General features: G+C 40.7%; 1 protein-coding gene across 1 annotated transcript; it reads left to right on the top strand.

The window, feature by feature from the left end:
- Positions 1–1,154: 1,154 nt before the first annotated feature.
- apbb1ip (amyloid beta (A4) precursor protein-binding, family B, member 1 interacting protein) lies at positions 1,155–26,725 on the top strand. The gene is made up of 14 exons (XM_080049963.1): positions 1,155–1,345; positions 8,820–8,879; positions 10,312–10,399; positions 11,751–12,037; positions 13,753–13,830; positions 15,807–15,966; positions 20,777–20,898; positions 22,086–22,160; positions 22,279–22,422; positions 22,894–23,004; positions 24,828–24,926; positions 25,034–25,157; positions 25,249–25,310; positions 25,750–26,725. The coding sequence occupies exons 2-14, from the start codon at positions 8,820–8,822 to the stop codon at positions 26,407–26,409; spliced, it is 2,070 nt and encodes a 689-aa protein (XP_079906089.1). The 5' UTR covers positions 1,155–1,345; the 3' UTR covers positions 26,410–26,725.
- Positions 26,726–26,797: the final 72 nt, after the last annotated feature.

Here is a 26,797-nt window from a genome sequence, read left to right as displayed (position 1 = left end):
AAGGTTATTTGGTTTCCGTCCCGTGGTGTTCGGTATGATTTTGCCACAGAGAGGGTGGCCTGCCATCCCCCATTGGAGGCAGAGGAAGCAGCTCTTAAGGGGAAAAAAGGACACAGACGTGATAAAAATAGCAAAATAATGCAAATAGAAAACTAATATTTTCCTTACGGGACAGATTCAGGAGTTGAAAATGAGGCTAGCACTACAGGGAGTTGACAGAAGCCTGATAATGGGGCTCTTTGTAAACTGAATTTTTCTTTAATAAAAGATGTGAGATCTTTGTTTTCCAGCCCCCCCAGGTTCACTCAAGGAGAAATGCAAATAAATACAGCTATCTGTGTCTGCACGGTCAGATAAGAGCCAGAGGCTTTTTCATAGCTCGACAGCACGATTCCTCTTCCCCCCCCCCCCCCCCCCCCACCACCACCTCCCTCCCTGAAGATTACTGGCCTTGTTGCACCACACACCGCCAGTGTCTCAAGATACTTCCTGATTTTAAGCAGCAGTGTGTGTGTCTAAAGTGTATTCCGTATGCTTGAGTGGCCTTGAGTAGGTGTGATATAACTTATTCAAAAGTTCTTCTAGGGCCAAGTTATTCTCAGTGTATAGTGGATGGATCTTCCCTGGAGGCGACACACAGTATTTCGTCAGAAGAGTTTGCGATCGACCGGAGTTCTCAGCTGGAGTCTGGTAAACTTCAGCGGTGTGACAAGGCGCATTAGCCCCTCCTGCCTAAAGACCTGTGCTGCTGTAAATCAGTTTGCAGCATGAGGTGAATTATTAACCGAGGCCGTCACATTCCTGGTGTGCTGATTCAGCCATTCTGTCGTTCACACCCGAGACATGACTTTCTCTTCTCTCCCCCCCATCTGCTCAGGGGGCTGTCAATCAAAACCATGATTTGGAAAGTCACTCACACTCACAGCAAACTTGACTTTGACGTTTTTTTTTTTAGTTTTCTCCTGCTCTGTCCATCCACGTCTGCTGTGGCTTTTTTGAACAAAGTTGCAGATAAAAGTGGCTGTTAAAAGGGGGACGGCCCAGTGCTGGCCTAGGCAAGACGCGGGTTGTGAAAGTGTGTACAGAGAACTCAGCAGGAATGCAGTGACAGGCCCGGACCTGAACTTCCGCATTAAGCAGGAAGAAGTGAATAGTACAGAGAAAGAGAGAGAGAGAGAGACATCCACATCAACACACCCAAATCTGATTCTGTGTGACAGTTATTTGAGCTGGTGTTGAGCTTTATGAGAGAATATAATATATATGTTAAGGTGGAACTGATGTCTATGAAGCTGATATCTTGAAACTGTAACTGCCGAAAGAAGGATTTATACATTTTGAAAAGGTGAGTTTCATCTTTGTTACTTTGTACCTTCAGTTAACAGTGATCTTTCCTGTGAGTGTTCATGGCTTTGACAATTCCGTATATGAAGATGTGTTGTTCAGAGTTGATTGTGCTGTCAAAAACATGTTTTTTTATTAATCTGGAATAATAACAACGATAATGTTCATAAAACAGACTGAAAATCTTAAACTTCCTTTCAAATTTGGGATATAAATTCTCCCTTTGAAAGATTGTTGTTCTAATAGAACAAAAGTTATCACGCTAGACATTTTTGTACTCATGAGATGACACTTAATAAGGCTGCTGTACAGTGATAAGACTGTAATGTGGGGGGTATTTTAATATAAAATGGAAAAGTTAGTTCACATGTGTTATTGTCTGCTTTCCAACTGGGTGGACCCTGCTCTAATTCCAGCCTGCTGTATGACTCAATGACCACATGAAACCGATAGGGTTGGCCTCTTGTTTTACAGTTAATAGTGCTGTCAGTGTGTCCCCGATGATAGGAACATTCTGTACGTTTGGCTTTTAAGATTGAGATTCAATCACAGAAAAAAAATGGCCTGAATTGCATGATTGCAAGTGGCCATCTGGAACGACAGCGTACAAAACATTTAGTTGACGTGGTGTTTTTTCTGTTTTTTGAATGCTGTCAGGCCAGGCCAGAAAAAACTGTGTTCAGATGAGCCGTCTAGTGAGTCATGTCCAATGGGGGATTTTATGTCATAAAATATATACAAGTTTCCATGTGAATATGACCTGTTGGTGGAAATGAGTGTCCAGGTTTGATTTCAGCAAAAAGCACAAGTCGCCTTCGGCAAACACAGATATGATCTTGTGGATTTTTAAATGACAGTTATGATTCCATTTTTCATGCCCTCAGGCCAGGGCTGTACAGTGCGACAGTTTTGATCGCATTTGCTACTGAAATTGATCACGTGCGATGATGAATACAACTTCAATCGCACTCGTGCTAGTGTTGCCACCCGTCCCGTTTTTCCCAGAATTGTTCTCTTTTTTTCACCAGCTGTGACCCGTTTTTTGGGGAAAATGCCAAAACCTCATTTGATTTCCTTCCTTCGTTCAGTAGTTAAGGCCGTCTCACACGGGCCGAGGAGTTTGTTGCGCCCGCTATTGCATCGGAGAGGCGGGCGGGCAGGGGCGGTCTTAACGATCTCGGGGCCCGTTTCAAGACCCTGTGTGGGGCCCCACACTTTTTTTTTTTTTTTTTTTTAATAAATAATGCTTGTGCATGCTGCCCGCGAAAATAAAAAAGATTGTGGAAACCAGTTGGTTCATAGACGGATTATGAGATAATGGGCCCAGACTCTTTGTACCGTTTTAAAGTTAAATGCATCAGAGCAGAGGAACATTTTAATCAAATCTTGAGCTGCAGAAGGAACATTATTTTTCTTAAACAGGCACTCTTTACTCTGCAACTGTGAAAACAGTACAGTAGATTGGTCTGCAGACTCATGTTATATGATGGAGGGGCCCATTGCAACATATACAGGGTGGAAAGCTACTTTTCATGAACAGTATAGAATTTACACATAGCAAGCTTATTCCTGTTTGTGTGTGGGGGGCTTAGCTGTCCCTCATGAAGCCCCTTAGACAGAGCTAATAATGCTTTTGTTTTGCACTTGCTTTTCTATTTGTCACCTAGTTGGGGCCATGATGATTTATTTCCTTATATTTAGGCTATTCCTTGTTGGACCCTGTTATTGACATGAGTGACTGAGCTCTTTGACAATGCAACATTTAAAGTTACTATCAGTATTTCTGGCTTAGGCCCCCCCCCCCCCCCCGAGCCCTTGGGCCCCTGGGCATGGTTGCATGCAATATTATTCTCAAAGTGCACCAGATTGATGAATTTTACTTTAAAAGGTTGCATTTTTTTCTTCCGGGGCCCCCCTACAAGGTCCAGGGTCCCCACCCACCTCAGTCTCCCTATTTAGCCTATACTGTAAAAAGCACTGTAGGTGTGTATGGTTATTATAGGTCATTACACTGGTCAGTCTGAACTGGTAGCCTAATAATGGCCGAGCCCTCCGCCCCAAACATTCAAGTGTCCCTTTTTTTCCTAAATCCAAGGTGGCAACCCTAACTAGTGCGACAGCCTGCCAAATTGCAATTGGCAGGTTAGATTATTTTGTCTAAATTGCAATCAGTGCACCCCTATTAATTTTTCTACAATTATTACTGCACACACTAGGAAATAATATTAATTGAGAATCTCAAATGAGACCAAGATGACATGCTCAAAGGTAATTAGAGCGAAATACAAGGGTTAAGGTTATGCAAGTTTTCGATCATACTTTGTGTGCTACCAAATTTATTTTTGTGCTACTGATTTTTTTTGCTTGCTAGCACCAGTGCTACCACTTTAAAAAATAAGCGTACAGCCCTGCCTCAGGCGCTCTCTTACTGCTGGCAAGTCCCTTATTTGCCTATGTTACCGTACAGTACCTCCAGTCCTGTAAACACATCTGTCAAAGACTCAAGTATAGACATTTGATCTGAGTAACAGAGGGAGTTTTCTTTACATTATGGTAAAACATGCCGTGCTTACAGTTGTTGTCTGGTTTCAATTTTCTCGTCTGAAACTTGAGTTGCGAGTGTGGTCTAAAACAGAAAAAACATCTGAAACATATATGTAGATATTTGAGATTATTTAGGCCGTAATCGTTCGCTGCAGGAATGTAGAAGTCTATATATTTAGTCTTGTGTTATCCTTGTGGATACCAGAAGTACCTTGGACGTGTTTTCACAATGCACGGGCGCCAGATTTCATGCCCGAGTGTTTCCAATAATATTTATGAACGCTGATAAATCACATATTTTCTGAGCGGTTTCTGGCAAGAAAAGCGGTGCAGAGAGGCAGCGGCAACATACTTTCATGATTGTATTCCTTTCCTGCTGCTACGTACATCGTCTAAAGTTATGTGAATATGAAGCATAAGTACACATTTTTATAGAGTTATTGAAGTTAAATGACATTATCCTATCATTCTCTCCACCTCTCCTTAAAGGAGGATAATCTACAGTTGTCATCAGTTTGACCTTCATGTAAAAACATGTCCGATTAAAAGGGAAGATTGTGCTCACTTCAGAGTACTTTATGCATTGGTGATGGATCTTTGAAATGGTAATGGTCATGCCAAAAGTTCTCTTCCAACGAAAGCTTCTCCCATATTACTGATAACAATCTTTTCCGTGATTTCACAACAGACCCTTGTCAACCCGGAGCCAAAGATGTTACAGTTGAGTTTATTATTCATGGTCGTTTTTTTCCAAGGACTGCCACATTTGGGAAAATAGCTTAGCTTAGCATAAAGATAGGGGGAATTTAAATAAGCACCAGCAACTCTACAGTACAAAAGCCCAGAACGGCCATGCTTGCAATTATTGTTAATGCTGTTATCTTGTGATAACAAATTAATGAACCTGTTATCTCAAACATAAGGCCATTTTTCTCAAGATCAAAATAGATAATTCACTCCTCATCACGATAAAAAGGAGCTTTGTCTTCTCAAGATCACGAGGTGATTAATGAACATAAGAGGACAAGTCATTTTGTGATAGCGTGATATTTAACTAATGATCTTGAGATAACAGCATTTAAGATTATAAGTAATATGAGTAAAACAACCTTTTAGGTACTTTCTATCACAAGAAAATTTGCTTTATTTTCTCGAGATCACTTCCTCGGCTTCTGTACTAAAGCTGATAAACACATTATAACCCAGTAGTTTGTTCTATACTTTTGGAAAAAACAAGGTTAGCTTGGGCTAGCTTGTCCCTGTTTCCTGCCTGTGTGCTAAACTAAGCTAATCCCCTCCTAGCTGGAGCTTTAGATTTAACGGAAGGACGGATCTAGCCTCTGCAAGAAAGCAAATAAGCATCACTTTTCCTTTAAGTACAGAAATAAGCTTGACATCACATTTAAACTGGTGCCAACACCTGTGTGAATAACACCTTTTCTGCGGTTTGTCAGAGTGTGACAATGACAATGTCACACTTACAAAAAGGCCAATGACTAACACTAAGAATAACACTTCCTTCAGTTTAATGGTGACCAGCAGAGTAAGGTAACTTTGCCATTTGATTAAGATATTCAGCATTTACAGTATCTGCAGAAGAAGTTACAAAAAAACTCAGTTCTCGCACAAAAAGAGCAACGTTTGCCTCTATCAGCAGAAAGCCAGTTTGTTTTCAAGGTCTTACCAACGCTGCAATCCCCCCCTCCGACTTCTCTTTACAGTACTGGAGTTGGGAGCGCTCCATTTAATGCATTTGGCCTCTAAAGGCAGCTGCCGGCAGTGACCTGACTGACACTAATTTTATCCTTGTGTGACTTTAAAAAAATACACATTTAAAGTGGCATCGGCTGCTTGCAGTGTTTATGTTGCGTTTCTGCGTGTTTTCATGACACGAAAGGAAATGTTATACCATAGGAAGAGGAGGGGAACCGAGATAATGGAAAACAATGTATATAAATAATAGACATATACTGTACTATATATACTTTATTTTAATTTAGAATATTGAGAAAATATGCTTTAGTGTTTTATATAGACTGCCATCACTTCACAACAGGTTTTGTTCGGTCAATAATGCAGAATATCACACATGTTAACAGCAATCTATGTCCATGCAAATGACATTTTCAGACCATTTAAATTTGACATACTGTGAATAAAGAAGAAGAAAGTGAGTTTGCAGGTGGCTTTTCATGTCCCCATTTCCTCTGCTATATATTTCAACACTGCAAGTTGCAGGAAGTGTACCCTTTACCACTTCCTCTTAGGAAGCATTGGTGTAAAGCTGTAGAGGGGTGGGGACACGTGAACACATACATTGTCCTTTTACCAACATTTCTGTGACACATTAGAAATGGTGCCACTATGGAGAATACATGACTCTATTACACCCCAACCAGATAAGCCTATATTTATATTTGGCAAGTTTTTATAAGTAATCTTCCAAAAGATATCTGTGGAATCAGATTGTACATATAGTCTCTATTACAGTTTTTTTCGATTGCTAAACCACAGTGGGCACAACTGGAGCGACATGTGCAAAACTCTAACTACAGTATGCAGTGCAGCGGTTCATTCGGACCAAACTGTAGCTCGTTTTTCATTGCTTAAACACAATTTTCAAAACTCTACACCTATCTCATGGCTTAACCACAGCCTGCACAACACTGTGGATTTCCAGCACTTTTTTTCAAATGCTAACACACTGCTGCCACAACTGTAAACCACACATTCAAAACAAAATGAATGCCTAGTGCATTTCAAACACTGCAGATTGCAATTTCAACTGAAACACTAAGATGTCTTGTTTTAGACTTGTTAGTGAACATATATAGTATAAAGGGAAAGCTCAAAAAGATATATATTTTTTTGGAAATGGACCAAGGAAGACAGGTTGTTGGAGGGAGAAGAGTGGCAGTGAGAGTGTGGATGTGTGGAGGAAGACATACTGTAGAGCTGTAATGTCTGATGAAATACAGTAAGGGCTACACTGAAAACCCTGTTGTGAATCATGGTCTCTCATTGAGAGAGGCAGGGTTGAGTCTAAAGTTGCGTAATATGAATTTTCCAGCAAACAAACAGCTTAGAGTTGCATCCTTACAGTAAATGACAACATTACAGGAATTGATTTCTGTATTATAGAATATTTACACAGATAAATACTACATTTGGAAATGTTTTCAATAAAATATACAAAATGTGTATCATTGAAGCAAACTTCTGATTTTCATTTCTTTTTGTTTTCCTAAAAAAACTGGTATGTTATAAAATAAACAATTTCATGTAAAAGAATTTCACCCTTTCATCAAAGAAAATATTACGTAATTTGTGTGAAATAACTCAAGTTATTCAAGCTGTAAAGATTAAAAGTTTGTCATTTGTGTATTGGGGTTTGATGCTATGTGTTTGTACTCTGAGTGTGTTCTGAGTGACAGTGTGTGTTATCTCAATAAGGCTGGTTCATAGTGTTTGCTGCACTGAGCCTATTTCGCAGGTGAAGTGAACTATTCAGCTCCAGTGACTGTTGGTGGTGCGGACTGTAGTTAGAGTTTTGCACATTGAGCTACAGTTGTGCCCACTGTGGTTTAGCGATTGAAAAAAACTGTAAAACCTAAAACCCTCCATGCACATGCCATGTGTTAGATGTCAGAACCAGATTGATCAATTTCACATTCAAATGAGAAACATCATGTCACAGAAGTGAGTGAACTCTCGCCTGGAACACAATCAGTCACTCCTGTCTCCTCCACAGTGAGACAGTGTCTTGCTTTTGATTAAATCTCTGTACATTGGAGTTTTTTTTTCCTTTTTTTCAAATGTTGGATCTAAACGTTTGCTGAACAGATTCCAAAATGTGCTGAGTGAGAGCAGTGGGTTAAACTTTGATAACTTTGATAGATTTAGTCGGCTATGTTCAGAACAAAAAGTGAAGATTGGAGATGTTGTTATGCAAGAAATTCTCTGAAAGAGAGGGGACATCTCATTGGTTGGGTTAAACTAATTGAATTATCAGGTTTAAAACAGTGTCTAGGTTAGTGTTACACTACAAGAGAAGCCTATAAAAAAAGATGTGCATGTGGCGACAATGAGGTCTGTTTGAGATGTGCAGCATTCATAGCCCATTGATTGTTACCATAACTTTAACCATGTCAAACTCTATGTGAACCCAGCTATATCTAATTTTGCTCTGCACATAACCATATTCAACTTCAGCTCAAATGTAAGCATCTGAAGAGTTATTGTTAAACATAAGTAAGATTAAATAATATGCCGCAACCCCATCTTCTAGTGCAGACCAATTGTGTGTGCATACTTGCCAATGCATTGTTTAAGGAAGTATTTTCAGAAATATTCAAATGTTTTGTTTTTTAACATGTGGTATTTCAAATCAATTGTATTGTCATAATAAACAGGAACTTGAGAATTGTGACCTTACTTCTGAATCTGACAGAAAACACAAAAATGACACTGTATCCCACTCTCCAGTTCAACATGTGTGCAACAAGACACAACAAGTTCTGGCAAGACAAAACTGAATGCTGCAAAGTTATGCAAACATATTTCTCCTCGCTCGGTCTGTGTTGGAAGTGTTTTGCAAGAAAAGCACAGCCACAAGGCACATATTACAACAGGGTGAAGTTATGAGCAGTACCTTGTCTCACCACTGGCTTTGTCGCATGTCTGTGTATTCAACACTTGCTTCACCAGGCGGATGGATTTACCTCTTCATTCCTCACATTCCTTCGCTGTCGGTCATTTCTCTTGACAACCATATATTTCAATGAAAAGTCTGTGTTTCCATACAGCACCAATCAATACCATTAATTGATAAATGTGGCGCCCCAGAAATTGGCAATCAGTCTTGTCACATGGTAAAGTAGTTTACAGTGTGTATTTTCTGAGTGACAATTTGCTGTTTTTTCTTTAAACAGATGGACGACATTGACGCCATGTTCAGTGAAATGCTGGGGGAGATGGACCTCCTCACTCAGGTGAGCTAAGGCAGTTTGATTCAACCACTTTCCTACACTTTTTAAATACTTTAGCATTTAAGTATGTATTACTTGGTTATCTATTCTATCATTCAAACACTCTTTAGTATTGAAGTAATATTGTCTCTTATTTATGTGTGTTCTGTGTGAACTAATAACCAAATACCAGTCCTGATAGTTTGATTATAAAAAAGCTATATTGGTAAAGATTGAACACATTTTGTATTTACAGCTTATGTATAATACGTTATGGGTCTTAATTTCTTGTAGGCCTGTATTGAATCAACTGTCAGTGCAGTTTGTAAAAACATCCTAACAAACGTATAAAAAAAACCTGACAATAAACAACAAAACTAAAGAAAAAAATCACAAAGTTGAAAAATAAATACGTTTAAAAATGTACATATAATAAGTTTGTAAATATAAAGTGTTAGATGGTTCATAATGAAAAAAAAATTACACGCGTTGCTTTCAATTTGTTTAGGCCTATCAAATTCTGTGCAATAAGTTGGCACCATTTGTTCAAATTGTTGTCTCTAATATAGGTCATTGTATATATTTTTAAAGAACCTTTCATTCGATAAATATTGCAAACAACCGTTTTTTTCCCCAGCCCATGTTTAAACCCCAACTTAACCTTCAAATAGACTTCTCTTCTTTGGAGACAGATGACAAACTCACTAGAAGTCGCCATCGCTCACTGAGACACTCGACACTGGCAAGCACAACACACACAGCGGGGGGGGGAAACACTGTTTGTGGTCGCCCAACAACCGTAAATTACACTCGCGTTCGGAGGCGAGGTCAAATGGCAAACTCATAGGCCAGCTAGAGATTACGCTTTCTTTCCCCTCTCTGTGTAAGGCCCCGCTGATCACTTTGATGTTGTCACCCAACCCACCAGTCATTTTAAATCAATTCCATTTCCACAGGCTTGGCAAGGAGGAGGAGTGGGTTAACACAACACATAGAAGCCCTGTTAGGTGTAGTAGCTAAAAACAGATGTAACATTACACGTGTAAACATGATACTTTCTTACATAATGTTTGGGTAGTAGTCAAAATATTTTTTTTTGTCAAAATCAGTCAATTATCTCCTCACTCTATCTGTACAAACTGTGTGCACTGAAAAGAAATCCAGTGTTAAAACACAGCGTAGGCTCTGTAAACGGGCATGTTTCCATATACTGGGCCCCCTTTGTTTACATACCTGTTTACAGAGCCTAGGCTGTGTATTAACACAGGAATTTTTTCACACACACATACAGACAGGGAATCGTGAGGAGATGATTGATTGACTGATTTTTAAGAGTGATTTTGACAACCAACTTTCTCTACAATTGCTGACTCCATCTTTAACTCAAGGCGATGTAAAGATATTGTATCAATGCCCTTTATAAACACACTCTGCCCTTGTTCATTCTTCCCTGCAGAGTCTTGGTCAGGAAACGGTACCTCCTGCATCTCCACCCAGCATCGACAAGGAATTCAACTGCTCCTTCGGCTTCAGCGACCTCAATGGTGACTAAACCTTTTGTCTGTCGTGTGTTGGGTGTTGTAGTTGTTTTTCGATTGCATAACGACTTGCTACAGTACGCCAGTTGTGCAAGGCGGGAATCTTACACATCGCTCATCAATCATCTTGAGAAATCATCAAGATTACTTGGAGAGTTTGGTGAGTGACGCCAAGAGGTGGACGAACCGGCATTTGAGTCGCTCTGCAGTATGTCTGGCTACTGTTCAAGAGGTGATTTCAGACAAAGATTGAGGTCACTTTACGTGCTTATGACTTTGGCTCTTATGGGCTGTGAAACAAGCAGTAATAACGTTAAAGCAAGGTTAAGGCATCTGTTTTTATTATATGTCCAGTGTTGTTCCCTGTTGTCTTTCTAGTTGAAATGTCCCAGTGTACTTTAGTCTTGTCAAAGCACAAAGTGACTTCACAAAGACAGATCTACCTAAATCCAACTGAACAACAATGAATCACAAAAAAAACAGCACCATTTTCAAAACAGTCTAAACATCCACAACCAAGATATAGCAGTGCTTCCAATAGATAATGATACGTCATTCTAGCCGATCAAGAGGTTGACAAATAGACCAACATAGACATCTAGAGCCATGTCCAGAAATGCAACCTTTATAAAGAGTTAATAATGGCTGATTGACTGTTTACTGATGCTAAATCCCGGTGTAGCCATAAGCACCACCAACCTTTATCTATCCTGGAGCCCAAAGAAAGATGAATGAGGAATGAAATGAAAGAAAAACTTCGATATACTGTAGTTGCTGCGTTGCGTATTAAAAATAAAAACAGAAAAAGGAACTTGTAAAAATGAAAGCGCTTAATCTTAACGGGAAAGTACAGGCACGTTCAAAAAAAGGAACTTTAAATTAAAATGCTTCTTTTCTATGTGACATAACTTAATAGAATTTGCTCAGTGGTCAAATACTTTGAGTGTTAAAATAATACTTAAGGAGTACTTGGGCCCACTCAGAATTGGTGTTAAATCAACTCTTTCTACAGTGTTAAATCAACCCAAAAATGGAGTAAAAAATAAGAAAAGAAAATGGGGGTGTAAAGATTCAGGTTGCTTTTGAAATGAAAATCGGACGAGTACTTTAGTTTTAACACTCCATCTTCAAACTACAGACAGTTTAACATATAGCCTAGACTAGTAGGCCTACTCGGGGGGATTCTACTCAGAAAGAGCATGCACTTTCACACTGCATATTTACCCCGGGGAATTCCCTGTGTAAGCCTTCATAACACTTGATGATTATGAACCCTTTTTTCAAAATGTCAAATTCTTTAAAAAAACATACTGCAGATCAGTTTAGTCAAATAAACTGATTTTTATTTTCACACCAGAGTCCCTCAATGACCTTGAAGACACTGACTTGGACGCGCTCATGGCTGACTTGATGGCTGACATCAATGCGGCGGAAGAGAAAATTGCGTCACAGATAGACGATCTGAAGACGCCGACGCCTCCCGCCACAGACCTGCCGCCGCCGCCCACAGGCCTGAGCACCCAGCCTGCCCCCTCCCTCCCTTCCCCCACATCACCAGAGAAACGCAACAGCAGCAATGTTAGCAGCCCGGCCTCCTCTGCCGCATCCCCCTTACCACCTCCACAGGCAGCAAAGCCTTCAATGGTGAGTCAGCGAGCGTGTGTAAGGTTTGTAACATTTAAGTGAAGAAGCACCTCTGCAAATGACCTTTGAATAACCTCTCTACGGGGAACTGGTCCAAAAAATTTGAGAGTACCAATAAAGGCTTTTCACAGTAATAGAGAGTTGATTTGGGTTGCTTTGGGTTTAAGGAAAATGTCACAATGCTGGATGAAAGGCACTGAAGAAAGAGAAGTACAATTTCCAGGAATTGTTCCACACTGGGGAAGAACCTTGTTATTGCAAGCACTGGTCAATTTAAACAAAATGGTCTAAAATTTACATTTTGAAGATTATTTTACTATAACCTGTCCGTTTGCATCTGTATATTTTTCCTATACAACACACTTGAGTGGCTATTATCAATAATCAAATATCAAGTGTCATGATGACATCTACAAGCTATATATTTTACCATTCACCTGCAGTAGTGTCCTGCCTTAAAGTATAATATGCAAGAGTCACAATCTCCATTTAATTGGTGGCGTGTCTTGGTTTTATCACTCAGAGGAAGCGACATTTGAGCCCTTCGTGACAAGACGACTGCATTGCAACAAAAACCTCACCAGTTCCCAGCAGCATACTGTATATAAATCTCTGGTGAATTCCTTTTTTTTTGGTCCTTGTGGTATAGCTCTTAAAGCAGTTTTGACGGTGAGCTCATGGCGCAGTTGTTGCTGTACCGAGGCATCTGTTACAGTTAGAGAGACCGGTGAGGTGAAACAGTTGAGGGTCTGTCTGGAACAGATCAAACGCGCACAGCCATGAGGCAGGAAAACGTAACAGGATCAATAGCAAAGGTTGGAGTATAGGGGAGGTAAGTTGTGACAGTGGTGGTAGTGGTGGAGTGGTGGGGAGGGGGAGCCAGACAGGAGCTTATTGCTTTAGCAGGGCTTGTTACCTCATCCCTCTAAAGGTAAAAACACCAGCTGGGCCCAAGCAGAGAATGTGTCATTGTTAGGAGGTGTACCAGTTCATTAAAACTGCGCTGTAGGCAGGATTTTAACGTAGAAATGCAAGATTTATCAGCCAAAGAAAAGACGATCTCATCCGTATGCTTATTGAGATCCAGCTCATTTAATTCTTGAATGAATGATTACGAAATTAAATCAAAACAAAACAAAAAGTGCTACATCCACAGAAACAAACGGGCCACAGTTCCAGTGAGATCTTTTATTTCCCCTCATTAGCCTTTTGCTCATTCCGGGAACTACGCTTGTATTATTTTAGTTTTTGATTGGATACAGCAAACCGGGCTCTGTCCGACGGTAATAAATCTGCCTACAGCAGCACTTCTAAAACTCACTAATAAACATGTTTTATCTGGTTTGTTTAATGTGTGCAAAAAAAACAAAAGAGCAAAAATGACAAAAGTTGTGGTTTTTACGAGTGTTGATGTGCCAGACTATTTCTTGTGTCTCTGTGACTTCCTGGAGGCTCTGCTGGTTGCTCGGAAACTCCACAGTGACACCAAGATTCTAAAAAGTTACTGCTATTGGCCGGGAAATTGTCCGGCCCCGCCATTTATATACGATTTTGTTTTTATGTGGATTCAATAAATGAGATAATAAAGCTTTGGGAGTGTATTTCCCAAAATGTCCAATTCCACTTACACTACATTTTAACTCATGATGGATGACTATCTGTTCTTCACTATAACTCAGTTGTCTCATTACATATTCATATTGTCCTATTCCTAGGAGGAAATCGAGGCGCAGATGAAAGCAGACAAAATCAAGCTCGCTCTGGAGAAGCTCAAGGAAGCTAAAGTGAAAAAGGTAAGAGACGACCTCAGTTTGAAGTAGCTATGCTCCTCTGATCCTACATCAGCTGGCAACAGTAAACTTTAAAGACATCGTCAATTACGGCTACACGGACGTCACTGTAAAAGACGTAATGTTCCAACATAGTCCGGCTCTTTCTTTTCTTTTGGAAGAGACATCAATCACGGTAATGGATGGCCACTTTCATCCCGCCAACGTCCTGCAAGACAGTTTCCCCTCTTCGGGGTGATATGTGGACACTTTCCTCTCCTTCAAAGCAGTCAACAGCAGTGCAGACATGTGGGCTTGCTTGTCTCGGACACAAAGCTTCACACCAGGATCTGCAATTTTACACAAAACCAAACTATAGTTCCGTGCCCTTGGATGGATATCTGAGCGGAACAGGCCTGTGTGTGAAGAGACTGGAAACGTTTGTTGTTGAGAATTCATTTAAAAAAACCTACAAAAATACTCAAAACACACACAAAATGACCTAATAAGGATGGAAAATCACCACATACAAAACAATGGGAGACTCAAAATGATCACAAACCAACCACAAAGAGACACACAATGAACAAAGGCAGAGACATACCGAATATTGAGGTTCTATCCAACCACGTATGGAGACAAAGTAACCATAAATAATAAAAATGACCAAAAATATGCATTTGATTCCTTTGCTCTTATGTGTGAGGTATGGGGGCCTTTTACATGTCTGTGCCCAGGGGCCCATCATTGACTCATAATCCGGGCATGTCCGTGCCCAATGCAAACCAATATTTTCTTATCATAGATGATGTGAATACCAAGATCTAAATGTACACTCGTGGCATGGCTGATAAGTGTTATCACAGGGGAGATAGCCTTCATGGCCTGTTTCTCTGTTAGTAAAGTAATTACAAATTCTTAGAAGTCGCCTAAAAATCTTAAGAGAAAGAGCAAAACATTGCCATGTGTGTGCGGTTGCTGAGGAAACACAGACCGCTGACCACTTTCACAGGAAGATCTGGCCCTGGGTTTGTGAAAACGCAAAAGAGCAAGGTGCACTCTCTGTGGTTTGCCTGCAAAACTCAAGTTTCAGATATAAAGCCGCTGGTTCCGGGGCATGCTTTCTTCATGGATCATGTATTTTGTGGAAACCTACCTTGCATGAGGAAGTAGGCTCTACCGTAAGAGGAAGAATAACTTCATATTCAGTGACATTTTATTCGACTACATGCCACACCTGGACTGTTTTCAAGGGAAGGTCAAAACCGACATGTGACTCAACACTCCAAATCTTCTTTTGATAACATCTCTGGAACCAACGTTTTCATGACACAAGGCGAAAAAAATGCCTGACTGACCTCGGATCTGTGAAACTCCTCAGCTACCCAAAGCTGGATTTGTTTCAGTTGAGAGGAAGTGTGAAGCCATATGAGCCTGTGAGGAAAAGCACTGCTCCGCTCCAGGGCAAAATTAATCTTTGCCATCGTGTGTGTGTGTGTGTGTGTGTGTGTGTGTGTGTGTGTGTGTGTGTGTGTGTGTGTGTGTGTGTGTTGCACAGACTGCGAATAGAGAGAATTGATTCAATAGCCGAAGTAGCTCGTCAGAATCGAGTAAGATGTGTTTACGCTCCAACTCTTCCAGTAAAACTAACATTAGGGAAACAGAAGCCGCCAATTACTGTACACAGCCTGCAATTAAACTGGCAAATAAACAAGCTGTATGCGCTGTGAGGCTTGATTTGATGTCACCTGCTGCTGCTGTTGCCGTCAACAACATGTTTAAACTCAAATCGTTCAGCAAGATGACACAGAAAAACTAACGTTAGAACCAAAGAAATACTTGAATACGTAGTTTGAAGTTTTGGCAAATTGCATTCTTCTCGTCTAACTCTCCGCAAGAATGTCGAACTATTTCTTATTACAAAATTTCATACTGGTTGGAGTGTTTGTCTTTTGACTATAAAGCAAGGTAACGTAAAGTAAAATCATTTTTCTTCACAGTTGGTGGTGAAGGTTCTGCTGAATGACGGCAGCTCTAAGACTATGATGGTGGACGAGAGGCAGAACGTGAGGGAAGTTCTGGACCAGCTGTTTGAGAAGACTCACTGTGACTGCAACGTGGACTGGAGCCTGTGTGAGACCAACCATGAACTGCAACTTGGTGAGTTAGCCTACTGCTTAACAGATACGTGGATGATAATAAGACAGTACAAATAGACACAGAAAAAAAATATTAAAGACTAATGCACACAAAAATTTGGAATGATAAACGTCAATGATACAAAACTTGTCATAAGAGACACAATGGGGGAAATTGGTTCCCTCCATCTGGTCCTATCACCAAACCTTTACTGTTGCTAATTCAGAACTTCTTTGGGTAGATGAAAAATAACTTTGCAACACAAAAAAAAAAGATTTAGGGACCTCTACATAATTGTTGTTACCTTTTTGGGTTATTGTTATCCTATTTGAGCTGGAAATCCAGGTATGGAGATCCTACACCTACATGCCATTATATATTTTTTCCATTGCGGTGTGCCATTATATTGAGATAACAAGTTAATTAACTCATAATCGCGAGAAAATAGGAGTTGAATTACTGGATAACAGAATAGAAAAAAATGTATACGGGCATGTTCGTTAAGGGCTTCCGTATCCAGGCAATAATAACTCAAATATATTGTATCTGATCAGATGACATATATGCAATGTCAACTGATAGCAACACCAATAGCTGAAGCCCCTATCTCACTGGGCTGCGACTGTTTGCGACAAGTTGGAGACTGCATTCGCAAACGAGTCTCTAAACTGTCTCCAAATGTTCGCGGAGGTCTCAATTTCCTCGCATGAGTCGCAGAGCCGCGCAGTCTTGTCGCATGAATTTTGAACATGTTCAAAAAAAGTGTGCGACAAATCAGTCTCAAAATAGTCTCAGAGTCGTCGCAGGTGTGTCGCACGCGTCGCAAACCCTTCTCAATTTAGTCTCCGCGAGTCAGAAAGTGCGAGAAATGTGAGACAACTTTGCGAGGGTTTGGCGACATATGAAACTAAATTGCGACTGATTTGAGACAAAAAGGAGACTGACATTCCGTTCGTGCGACACTCGCCAGACGTTCGTGAGACATAAATGCGACCTTCCGGCAAAGACATTCGCAAACGTGTCGTGAGGAACCAACTCAGTGAGACTGCAAGTGAAATGTGTCGCACATTGGCACATTTTGTCGCAATTTTGTGTCTCCAACTGGTCGCAAACAGTCGCAGCCCAGTGAGATAGGGGCTTAACAGTTTCAGAAGTGTTTGAGTTTATTGAATCATGAGTGGCACAATTTAGGGGAAATAAAACCTTAACCCTGACAGCGTTTTTACTCTCTATGTCCATACACATATTTATTATACTATCTATGATACACACACAGGCTGAAGAGTGTTTACTACCAATGATTAATCCATCATCAGCCACCAGTGCTTTTAATGTATTACTACACTTGTTGATAAATCTGTGGTCCCTTCATAACATATTTGATGTGACAGGTTAAGTACTTTTAAGAGGGAAATAAAATAAAAAAGCTTTTTTTCCTGCAGTATTTTGGGAATAAATCAAAGAACTACTAAAATTGTATCAACAAAAAACGCACAAAAGTGACAGTGCTTTGTTGACAAGTGATTTCTGGTCAATTTAGTTCAGAAACACCACAGCAATATGTGCAAACTGGCTGGCACATATATCAGGAGAACCAACAAAACACAGCGGTGGTGATGTAGGCTTCCATTTGAACAACACAAGCCTCCAGTGTGTTCTTATACGAATTGTCAACTTAACACACACACACACACACACACACACACACACACACACACACACACACACATACACACACACACACAGGGTGGGATATTTCACTCGGCCCAGATGATGGACTGTGTTTTTATTGGCACGATGGCAGCCACACACTGCAGCAAGCTCACAATGAAACATTGATATTACTACAATCCATCTCTCTCTGTCTCTCACTCACACACACACACACACACACACACACACACACACACACACACACACACACGCACGCACACACACACATACACACACACACACACCAGACAGGTGGGTTTAATTTGCTGTATCGGACACTGTCAGTCATCCTCCCTGTCATTCGGAAATAGAAGCCTTATGATCTCAATCCCTCGTCTGAGTTCGTCTGTGCTATATTTACTCCAGCTGCTGGACTTCACCGCCATGATCAGCCGCTCGTTACCACCTGCTTCCTCTGTTTTTTTTCTAACTTTATCAGATTGTCACGGAGATAATACATAGTTTTGAAGAACTAATTTCATATATATGAATGGGGGGGTCATTTTACTCCTTCCCCAAACCTGTTTTAATGAGACACTGGTGGTAAACTCATTAACGCCCGTAACAGCAATAAAACCTAAGTCGATCTTATTTTGCTTGAAAATGATCTTAAAGTAATTTTATATGCAGGTAGCAAAGCTTCGAAAACAAGATAAGTCTGGAATGAATCCATATTTTTCTTATTTACAGCTAATTCCAGTAGAAGAATGTGCCCATTTAGCAATGAATCCCTATCCTGTCTGTGGCTCCTACAGCCCCAGGTTCATACTGATGACTTAAATCAAATGTAAACGTAAATATAAAGTTTAAAGAAAAAACTGAATTAGCTGGGCACTGTAACTAGCAGTAGTGAATAGGAGTAAACAATACATTTGTCGGGGACTATTTTTAGCAGCGGATTAACACACATTTGACAGCAGAAGCAGTGTAATAAACTACCAGCAGGACCCATGTTAATCAAGTTCAATGGTTTATCCCATTCATGTGTTTTCAATAGTTTTGCACAACAATAGAGCTCTATGGCACAGAATAATGAGATGTATCAGGTTTTGGATAGACAGACAAAACTTGTTAGGAAGATCAATTCATTGATGGTTCTGATTTTTACATGGGATTTGTGAAGGATATGAAACATTTTGGAATATCAGCACTGTTTGCTACAAATACTATGTCACGGAAAAGATTTATAGTAGGCTTTTTGGATTTTAAGCATTATTAAGGAATGCTAAAAATGTATTCCAGTAACTCGAAATCCTAACATGAAGCAGATTTTTCTTTATGGATAGGTCTTAGTTTTATTTTAAATGTATTACCGTACATCACACAGGGCTCTTACACACCTGATAATGTTAAGATTACAGCAAGTACAATAAAAACTGTAGATAAAGCATCAAAGGAGAAAACACCACCATTTAACATCTGATGTTTAAGACAATAAGTGCTCCCAGTGCAAAACAAAAAAAAAGGAAATAGGTGTTTCCCCCTGGCCATCACAGTTTATTTTTAACCCAAAGATAGCCCACTTTTAAATGAGCTGTTCCACACAGCTATTTAAAGCACATCACCCGAACGTCTTGAGTTTAGGTCACTTGACTGATGACACAGAGTACTGTCATCTTTGACTAACTCTAGGGAGTGCGACGGCCCCGGCAATGGAAACTGTCTGAGTCAATTCTCTGTAAACCCTGCTTTACGAACTGTGTTACATTCAATACTACGAATACTACTACTTTTGCCGACCTTTAATCTTTATCGTTAATTTTTAATGTTTTTAAGTCAAGGCGAGTCGTGCCCTCTTATATACAGCCTATGGCCTTGCCCAGTAAACGCCCACTCCGAGCAGCAACACCATCTTGAAACAAAAAGTTCAATGTTCGATTCTTCCATGTGCTCACCATGCACACCAACCCAAACGCACCATGTGGTTAAAGCACTTCAAAGGGATTTTTTTTTTAACTCCTAATAGCTTAGTCTAGCAGCAAAGTCACACCATCCGTTTAATGATTTTAATAGTCAAACTATGGAGTGGAACCCTGGCAGCAATTTATTTAATGCCTACCTCTGCTGGTATCCTGTAATTGGGGACCATGGCTAAACTACAGTCAAATGCCCAGTACATGATGGAGATCTATGGCACTGGCGTGAGTGTGGGTGGGCAGAGGAAAAATGCCCGTAATGTGTTTTGGATGTTTAGTGCCATTTAAAGCCCTTCCAGCAATTTGGGACGCTTGTATTTTTATTGAGCGCCCCGTTTATTCATCCCACTTGAAAGAGATATTGACTTTGAACCGTGCTCGGCTGATTTAAAGATTTCGTGACGGATTGAACTACTGTGCATGTGGCAGAGCATTTGTTTTGACATGTTCTTACGGTACAAAGCTGAAACAGAGGGGGTCATGGGGATTTATGAGGTGAGATCAAATACAGTTGTAGATTCTGGTTTGAATAATAATAGTGTTAATGAACTGTTGACTCAGAAAGTAAACTTACAAAGACTTGTTTAAATCCAACGCCAGAGTATTGACACTTGTGTTTGAATGTACTGAGAAATGATCTTCTGATCTTTAATGAGTGATAAAGAAGAGATGAGCTTTACTGCAGAAGTGAAAAGTAAGGAAGTATACATTTATTTAAGCTCTGTACTTGAGTTAAATTCAGAGGTACCTACAGTATATTGTAAGATAAGATACAATTGTTAGACTACATACTATTTTGAAACTTGGGATCATGTTCAAAAAAGGTTTATGTTGCCTTAGTTTAGAGAACGTATTTCTGACATAACTTCACCTTCTTTTAAGACACATGGAGAAAGGTCTAGAGTTCAGAACTGAGTCACACATTTAAGTTGTTCTTTAAGTGTTTGCTGGAGTTTTGACCTCTGGCTATATTGTCTCAACCATAGCACTTGAGTTGTCAGGTCAGGAAACACTTTTGAATCTTTTTTTAATGGTCATATGGATTTTTTTAAGGCTTTTTTTGACATGAAGAAGGAGGACTTGACATTTGAAATCACACTATTCTAATGTGATGACACCACTGAGTACAAGTTGTTAAGCAGATCATCTGAATATAACTGCTGTTAGTTTGCTGACAGCTAAGTGTGCTCCTATTTCGACAGAACGGACGTTTGAAGACCACGAGAACCTTGTGGAGCCTCTCTTAGCGTGGACCAGGGACAGCGAAAACAAAATCCTCTTCCAAGAGCGGCCGGAGAAAAATGAGGTTTTCAAATCCCCACAGGTGGGTCCCTTCCTTCATTGTATGCCACTTCTCTCCCTGACATAATAACATAACATATATAAAGCCATCAGAGGTGATGTGCGTGTTCTATCTCAAAAGTCTAACACTGCCAAGTGCATTGTTCTTGGCTTCGGTTTCGCGCAAATCTATCTCCACCTTGTTTCAGCTCAGCGCCATCTGGCTATTTTCTCCGTCGAATCGTTGTCTGAATTATGAGCTGTCTTTCCTCTGTGTAGGATGACCTCTCTTACAGTTACGTCCTCACTATAATACATCAGACAAAACAGCTTCAGGCAAAAGACATCAAGATCTTGGCATGTTTGTTGATATAATGGGAACCCTTTTTTAATCTCAAGAGTGTTTAATGGATTCGGTCTGTTGGCAGAGACAAATATACGGGGTTGGAAAAACCCGTTGAGATATTATAATTTCTAAAAGTACTCCATCATGTCTTCCACATCCCCAGGCAAAAGACGAAATCTGTTTCATGCAGTACGTCCCGATCAATTTACTGTTGCAACGTTTGACAAGAGCCACCAAAATAGAATTCCCATTTGGGCTCTCTTTCAACACAATGAAAACATAACCCAGATTATGATATGAATTCACATTCGCCCAATCACGAGGGGAAATAGAGTCGGTTTCTGCTAGACTGATTATGACTTCTTTTTTCTGGGGAGGAAACTGATAGCCAGAGTTTTGTGCTGAGATTTAGTATGTTTCAATTTGACTTAAATTAAAGATTAAAAAAGTGTTTAGAGTGCACAATATAGTCCTCATTTAATGAACTTTCTTTTGCAAAAATCTGGATGATACATATTTGAAGGAAAGATACAGCCATGCTAGCTGCTGTGACTGTACCGTGAGGAACAGCAGCTAAATGAGCTAAATGCTAAAGTGATCTGGCCACTTAGTGCTAAACATGAAATACAGCTGAGGCTAATATGGTAATTTATAAATGTATTTTGTAATGCTTAAAAGTATTTGATAGATGATCAGCCAACATTTCCTGGCCATTTCAATTGAAACCGCAAATGTAAATCCGCCAGTGCGGCGCTAGAGGAAAAGTAAGGCGAATCACACCGGAGCTATACTGCTAGCTTAGCAAAATTATGCCAGTATATTGTCAAATTGTCATATCGGCCTCACTATAATTTATTAATGCATTTTATGTTTTATTCCTGCAGAACTTTTATCTATGGAAGAAGGATAAGAAAGCCCTCAAAGAAATAAAAGACAAAGACAAGGAGATATTAATACAGGTAAAATTTGTACACAAACCATGATTGAAATATTAGGATTTTCAAGTGACAGTTTTCCTTGCAGGGAGTTCCTCTCTCTCTGACCCCCTCCTTTCATCCCATACTTTAACCTCTGCAGGAGAACTTCTGTGGGACCTCCATCATCACTCCTGACCTGGAGGCTGTGCTGCACCTCAAAGAAGACGGCAAGAAGTCCTGGAAGCAGCGGCTCTTCCAGCTGAGGTCCTCTGGGATTTATTACGTGCCCAAAGGGAAGACAAAGGTCAGCAGTCAAAGGGGGACATCAGTTTGTGGCAAAGGCCAGACCATAAACACAAACTCCAACAGCTAACACTCTAATCCAGGATACATTCAGTTTAGTTAGGCCCCCGAGCAAGTGGTGAAAGATGGAAATCCAGCAGATCTAGAGATACTCTTGCAACTGGGAAATACAATCATTTTGTTTTTGTCACTGGGACTACAAAGTCCCCTTAGTAATTCTGCTTTATGAACCGCATTCTTGTTTCACGCAACGTTGACTAGTGTTTTTTTTTAACTCCCAGCTGGATTCCGCATGGCAGCTCTTACTCCCAAACACACAATTCATACACGTCGACATTATGCCCAAGATATTGCACTCGTTGGGTAGATTATAAACTCAATGGACGGACAGAACAAGAAAATGGCAAAAACAGAAAAGAAAAAAATAGACAATACTGATCATGTTGTAATATAATCCTTTGTTTCTTTTCAGTCGTCCCGTGACCTCGTCTGCTTTGTCCAGTTTGACAATGTAAACATCTACTATGGCAAAGACGTTAAAGGCAGATACAAAGCCCCAACAGACTTCTGCTTCGTTCTAAAGGTAAGTCCGCTTTAAATGATTATTATCATTCTATTATTAATCTAGTTAAAGTGAAGGCTCCACAACCTTTCATTGCAGAATTGATCAACAGAGAAGCTGCAACTTCCTCTAACTTTGATTAAAAAAACAACCTTGACAGTAACACTATTGTTTTAACTTAGTTGTCACTTTGTATTTGTGGTTTCTGAGTATACGGTTAGCTACACAGCTGCTAGCTTTACTGGAGAAATGCAATAAATACTTTAATTTGCAGAAGTGAAAGGCGACGGTTTAATCCAATTTAGCTGACAGCGGTGAGACGGAGAAGTGAACAAGATGACTTTTCTAGCAGTTCCTAATATTTCTTAAGAGGGAATAACTGTACAGACACTGACTGTGCATTTAATTAAAAGTTATTTCGGATGGAGAGTATTAACATTGATGGGAGGTACCTTCAGCGCTCATTTAGGACCAAGAAATGCTGACTGGACTGAAAAGAAGGCAAGAGATGGGTTGGTGGTCAGTCCTAAAGGGATGTGAAAGTCCATTTCCTTTCTTTCTTTTCCCCTATCTCGTCTCGGAAATACTAGAATCAGCAGATACCATTAGACTAGTTGTTGAGGATCAAAGCGAAAAACGCTTAGAGAGGCAAATAAACTGAATTACCTACACCAGTGAAAGACAGAGTTCTCAAGGTTTTGGCCGAAGGGAGGAGACTTTTAAGGTGCTGCCAGCCAAGGGCAGAGGAAAATGTGTCACAGTGGGCATCACATGGTCTCTCGTCCCTGTTGCTTAGGAACAACACAGTGTAACTTGCTCCGAGTTGTGGTAGAATGGTATGAAGATGATACGATAATAACTGCAGCGTGTGTTGAGTTAGGGTGTGTTTTGACACATTGGCGGGGTGTTGTTGTTTACTGGCTGCCAACACCTGCAGCAATTCAAGGACGACAGCAAAACAGTTTGGCTGTTTCTCTATTCAGAAGAGCTGCCTGAGGCGTTCCTTAATGCCATCCACGTTATTATGTACACCTGATATTATGACAATATGGAGCCAGCTTCCTCATCTGGGAAAAACATACAGTATAATCTTTGTCCAAGCCGATAATTAAGGCTATTTAAGACACAAAACATCCAGTATTTCAGTGGATAACAGGATATACTCAACAGCACACACTCATTGACCTTTAAGTTTTCTGGATTCTAATTCTATAATCTATTCATGTTGAGAAATGCTGACAGGACTACTCTAAATGAAAGGAATCTGAATAAAGCATCCATTTAATTAGAGCTGCTGCCAGTGAACACTCCGATTTTAAGCTCACTCTGCCCCCTTGTGGTTAGCATGGGATAGCCATAAAGGAGAACTAATGAATGTACACATCACAGTCTGTTTACAGGTCTTGTCGAGCAGTTAAAGGTTGGGTAAATAGCCCCAAGTGATGTTACATGGGATGTTGTGTTTACCTGAATATATTAATACACTGATGAAATGCAGAAGTGTTTGGACAGTTGGACAGTTCATAGAGTGTGTCATCAAATACAATTGCACGGGGCGCCCTTAGCTCAGTTGGTAGGGCGTCCCCCCCATGGGCCTCGAACAGCAGCGGACCCGGGTTCTATTCCAGCCCGCGGTCGTTCTCTGCATGTCACTCCCCTCTCTGCCCCATTTCAACTCTGTCTCTACACTATCATAAAGCATAAAAATGCCAAAAATATATATATAAAAAAAAGACATCCTACATACAACTGTTTACAGGAATCTCAAATATGTACTGTTTATATTGGACTTCGTTATAAAAAAGTGTTTTACTCACTAGTACTACTTTGATTTGTCTCGACAGCATCCTCAGATCCAGAAAGAGTCTCAGTACATCAAGTACCTGTGCTGTGATGACGCTTGCACCATGAACCTTTGGGTAACCGGGATACGGATCGCAAAGGTAAACTGAACCAGCCCTGTATTTAATAATAATAATAAAATAATATATGCAGTATATATCCATTTGACCCTAGCTTACGGTCTTCGGTGTGTTTCTTGCACTTCCAGTACGGCGCGTTGCTCTATGAAAACTTTAAAACAGCAGAGAAGAAGGCCGCTGTCAGCACTGTGTGGACCAACCGCAGCACCCCATCCAGCTCCAATCCATCAACACCCTCACCCACCATCAAAGGTAGCAGCACCCTACTCGCTGAGTGTGTCCCTGATGTTAAACCGCCCTGTACAGTATGCTCACCCATGTTGTTTTCTCCTTCTCTGCCCAGCTAAAACACCAAGCCACGCCAATGGTCATGCTCCGAAGCCCCAATCGAGACCGGTTTCTAAGGTACAAAACTCTTCATTAGGGGATATCATTTTTAAAACAAACAACTGCATTTTTTATATCTTCAATTGCTGACCTCAATTGTTATTTTTTTCTTCTGCTTCATTAATTATTTAAAAAGGGTGATTCAACAGGTTATTATTGCATTCATAAAGTTGGGGGACTCATTATAGAAAGATTAACAAAAGAATGATCAAAATCAAAGAAGCAGAGGTTGAGATATCCTGACATTTAGTCCTTTTGTATGAGCCGAGCTAAAATAAGGAACATCCTACATTTCCCATAATGCATCCAATAATATAGATTCACAGTCGACCTTCTGTGCCTAGTACACAACTTCATCTTTCAAACCCCATACCACCAATTGGCTTTTGATTAAACAAATGCAAAAATGCGTCCACCTCTTGTAGATGTTTCATTACATCATATTCTGTCTTCTCAGGAGTTTGGAAACGAACCACTTCCCCCTCCGCCCCCATCATTTGGTGAGATGCTTCCCCCACCACCGCCTCCGGACCAGGCCTTCCCTCCAGCACCACCTCCTCTGGCTCCCAAGAGTTCCTCTAAACCCTCACCTAGACCTTCTCCAAGACCCTCCCCATCCCTGCCTCAGAGACACCTGCCGACCAACTTTCCTCCACCTCCACCTTCCATGGACACCCTCCCTCCTCCGCCGCCGCCCCCACCCAACGACGACTCTCCAGAGGCCCCGCCAGACTTCCTTCCACCCCCTCCTCCTATGGGTTGCTTTGGTTCGCTGCCACCTCCACCTCCACCGGTGGGCAACTCCCTCCCGCCACCACCCCCTAGTTTCGGGGGTATGAACCACGGATCCTTGCCTCCTCCACCACCAGCTCCATGTTTTTTACCCCCGCCGATGTTCACGGGGTCCGGAGCACCACCTCCACCACCGCCACCCCCTCCGCCGCCCCCCGTAGCTGCCCCGAGAGCAGCAGTGGTGAGGCCGTCTGGCTCGGTGAAGAAGGTCCCCCCTACTCCGCCAAAGAGGACTACACCATCGCAGGGAGGAGGTGGAGGAGAAGGTCCAGACTTAATGTCGGAACTGATGATGAAAATGAACAAGAGGCGTGCCAATAATTAAGCCCCAAGCAAAGGGATATGTGGAGTATAAATATAGTACGAACTGCGTCCAACCCAAACCAAAAACATCTACTATTTACATTCTCAACAAAACTCAACATGTTCAACATACTGTATCTGTTAATGTAACAAACATGAGGTGTAATTTATTCTGTTGCTGTCATCATATTTCAAACTGAATTGTACATAAAGTCATATGTTTGCATAGAGGGCTGTAAATAAATACTATAAATACACGTTCCCAGTTACTTGGGCATATTCAGTGTATGTAGTTACCGTAGTTTTCTGAAAAGTTGTTGCCTAAATAAAAACTTGAATCCTTAAAGAAAGTCCTGGTGTTGTAAGAACTGCATGACCTGAACGACTGTACAACCTGCTGCCATTGGGCA

Source organism: Ammodytes marinus (genome assembly GCF_949987685.1).
Source record: "Ammodytes marinus genome assembly, chromosome: 21".
Lineage (NCBI taxonomy): Eukaryota > Metazoa > Chordata > Actinopteri > Uranoscopiformes > Ammodytidae > Ammodytes > Ammodytes marinus.
Note: the sequence above shows the minus strand (reverse complement) of the source record. Positions and strands in the feature narration are given on the sequence as shown.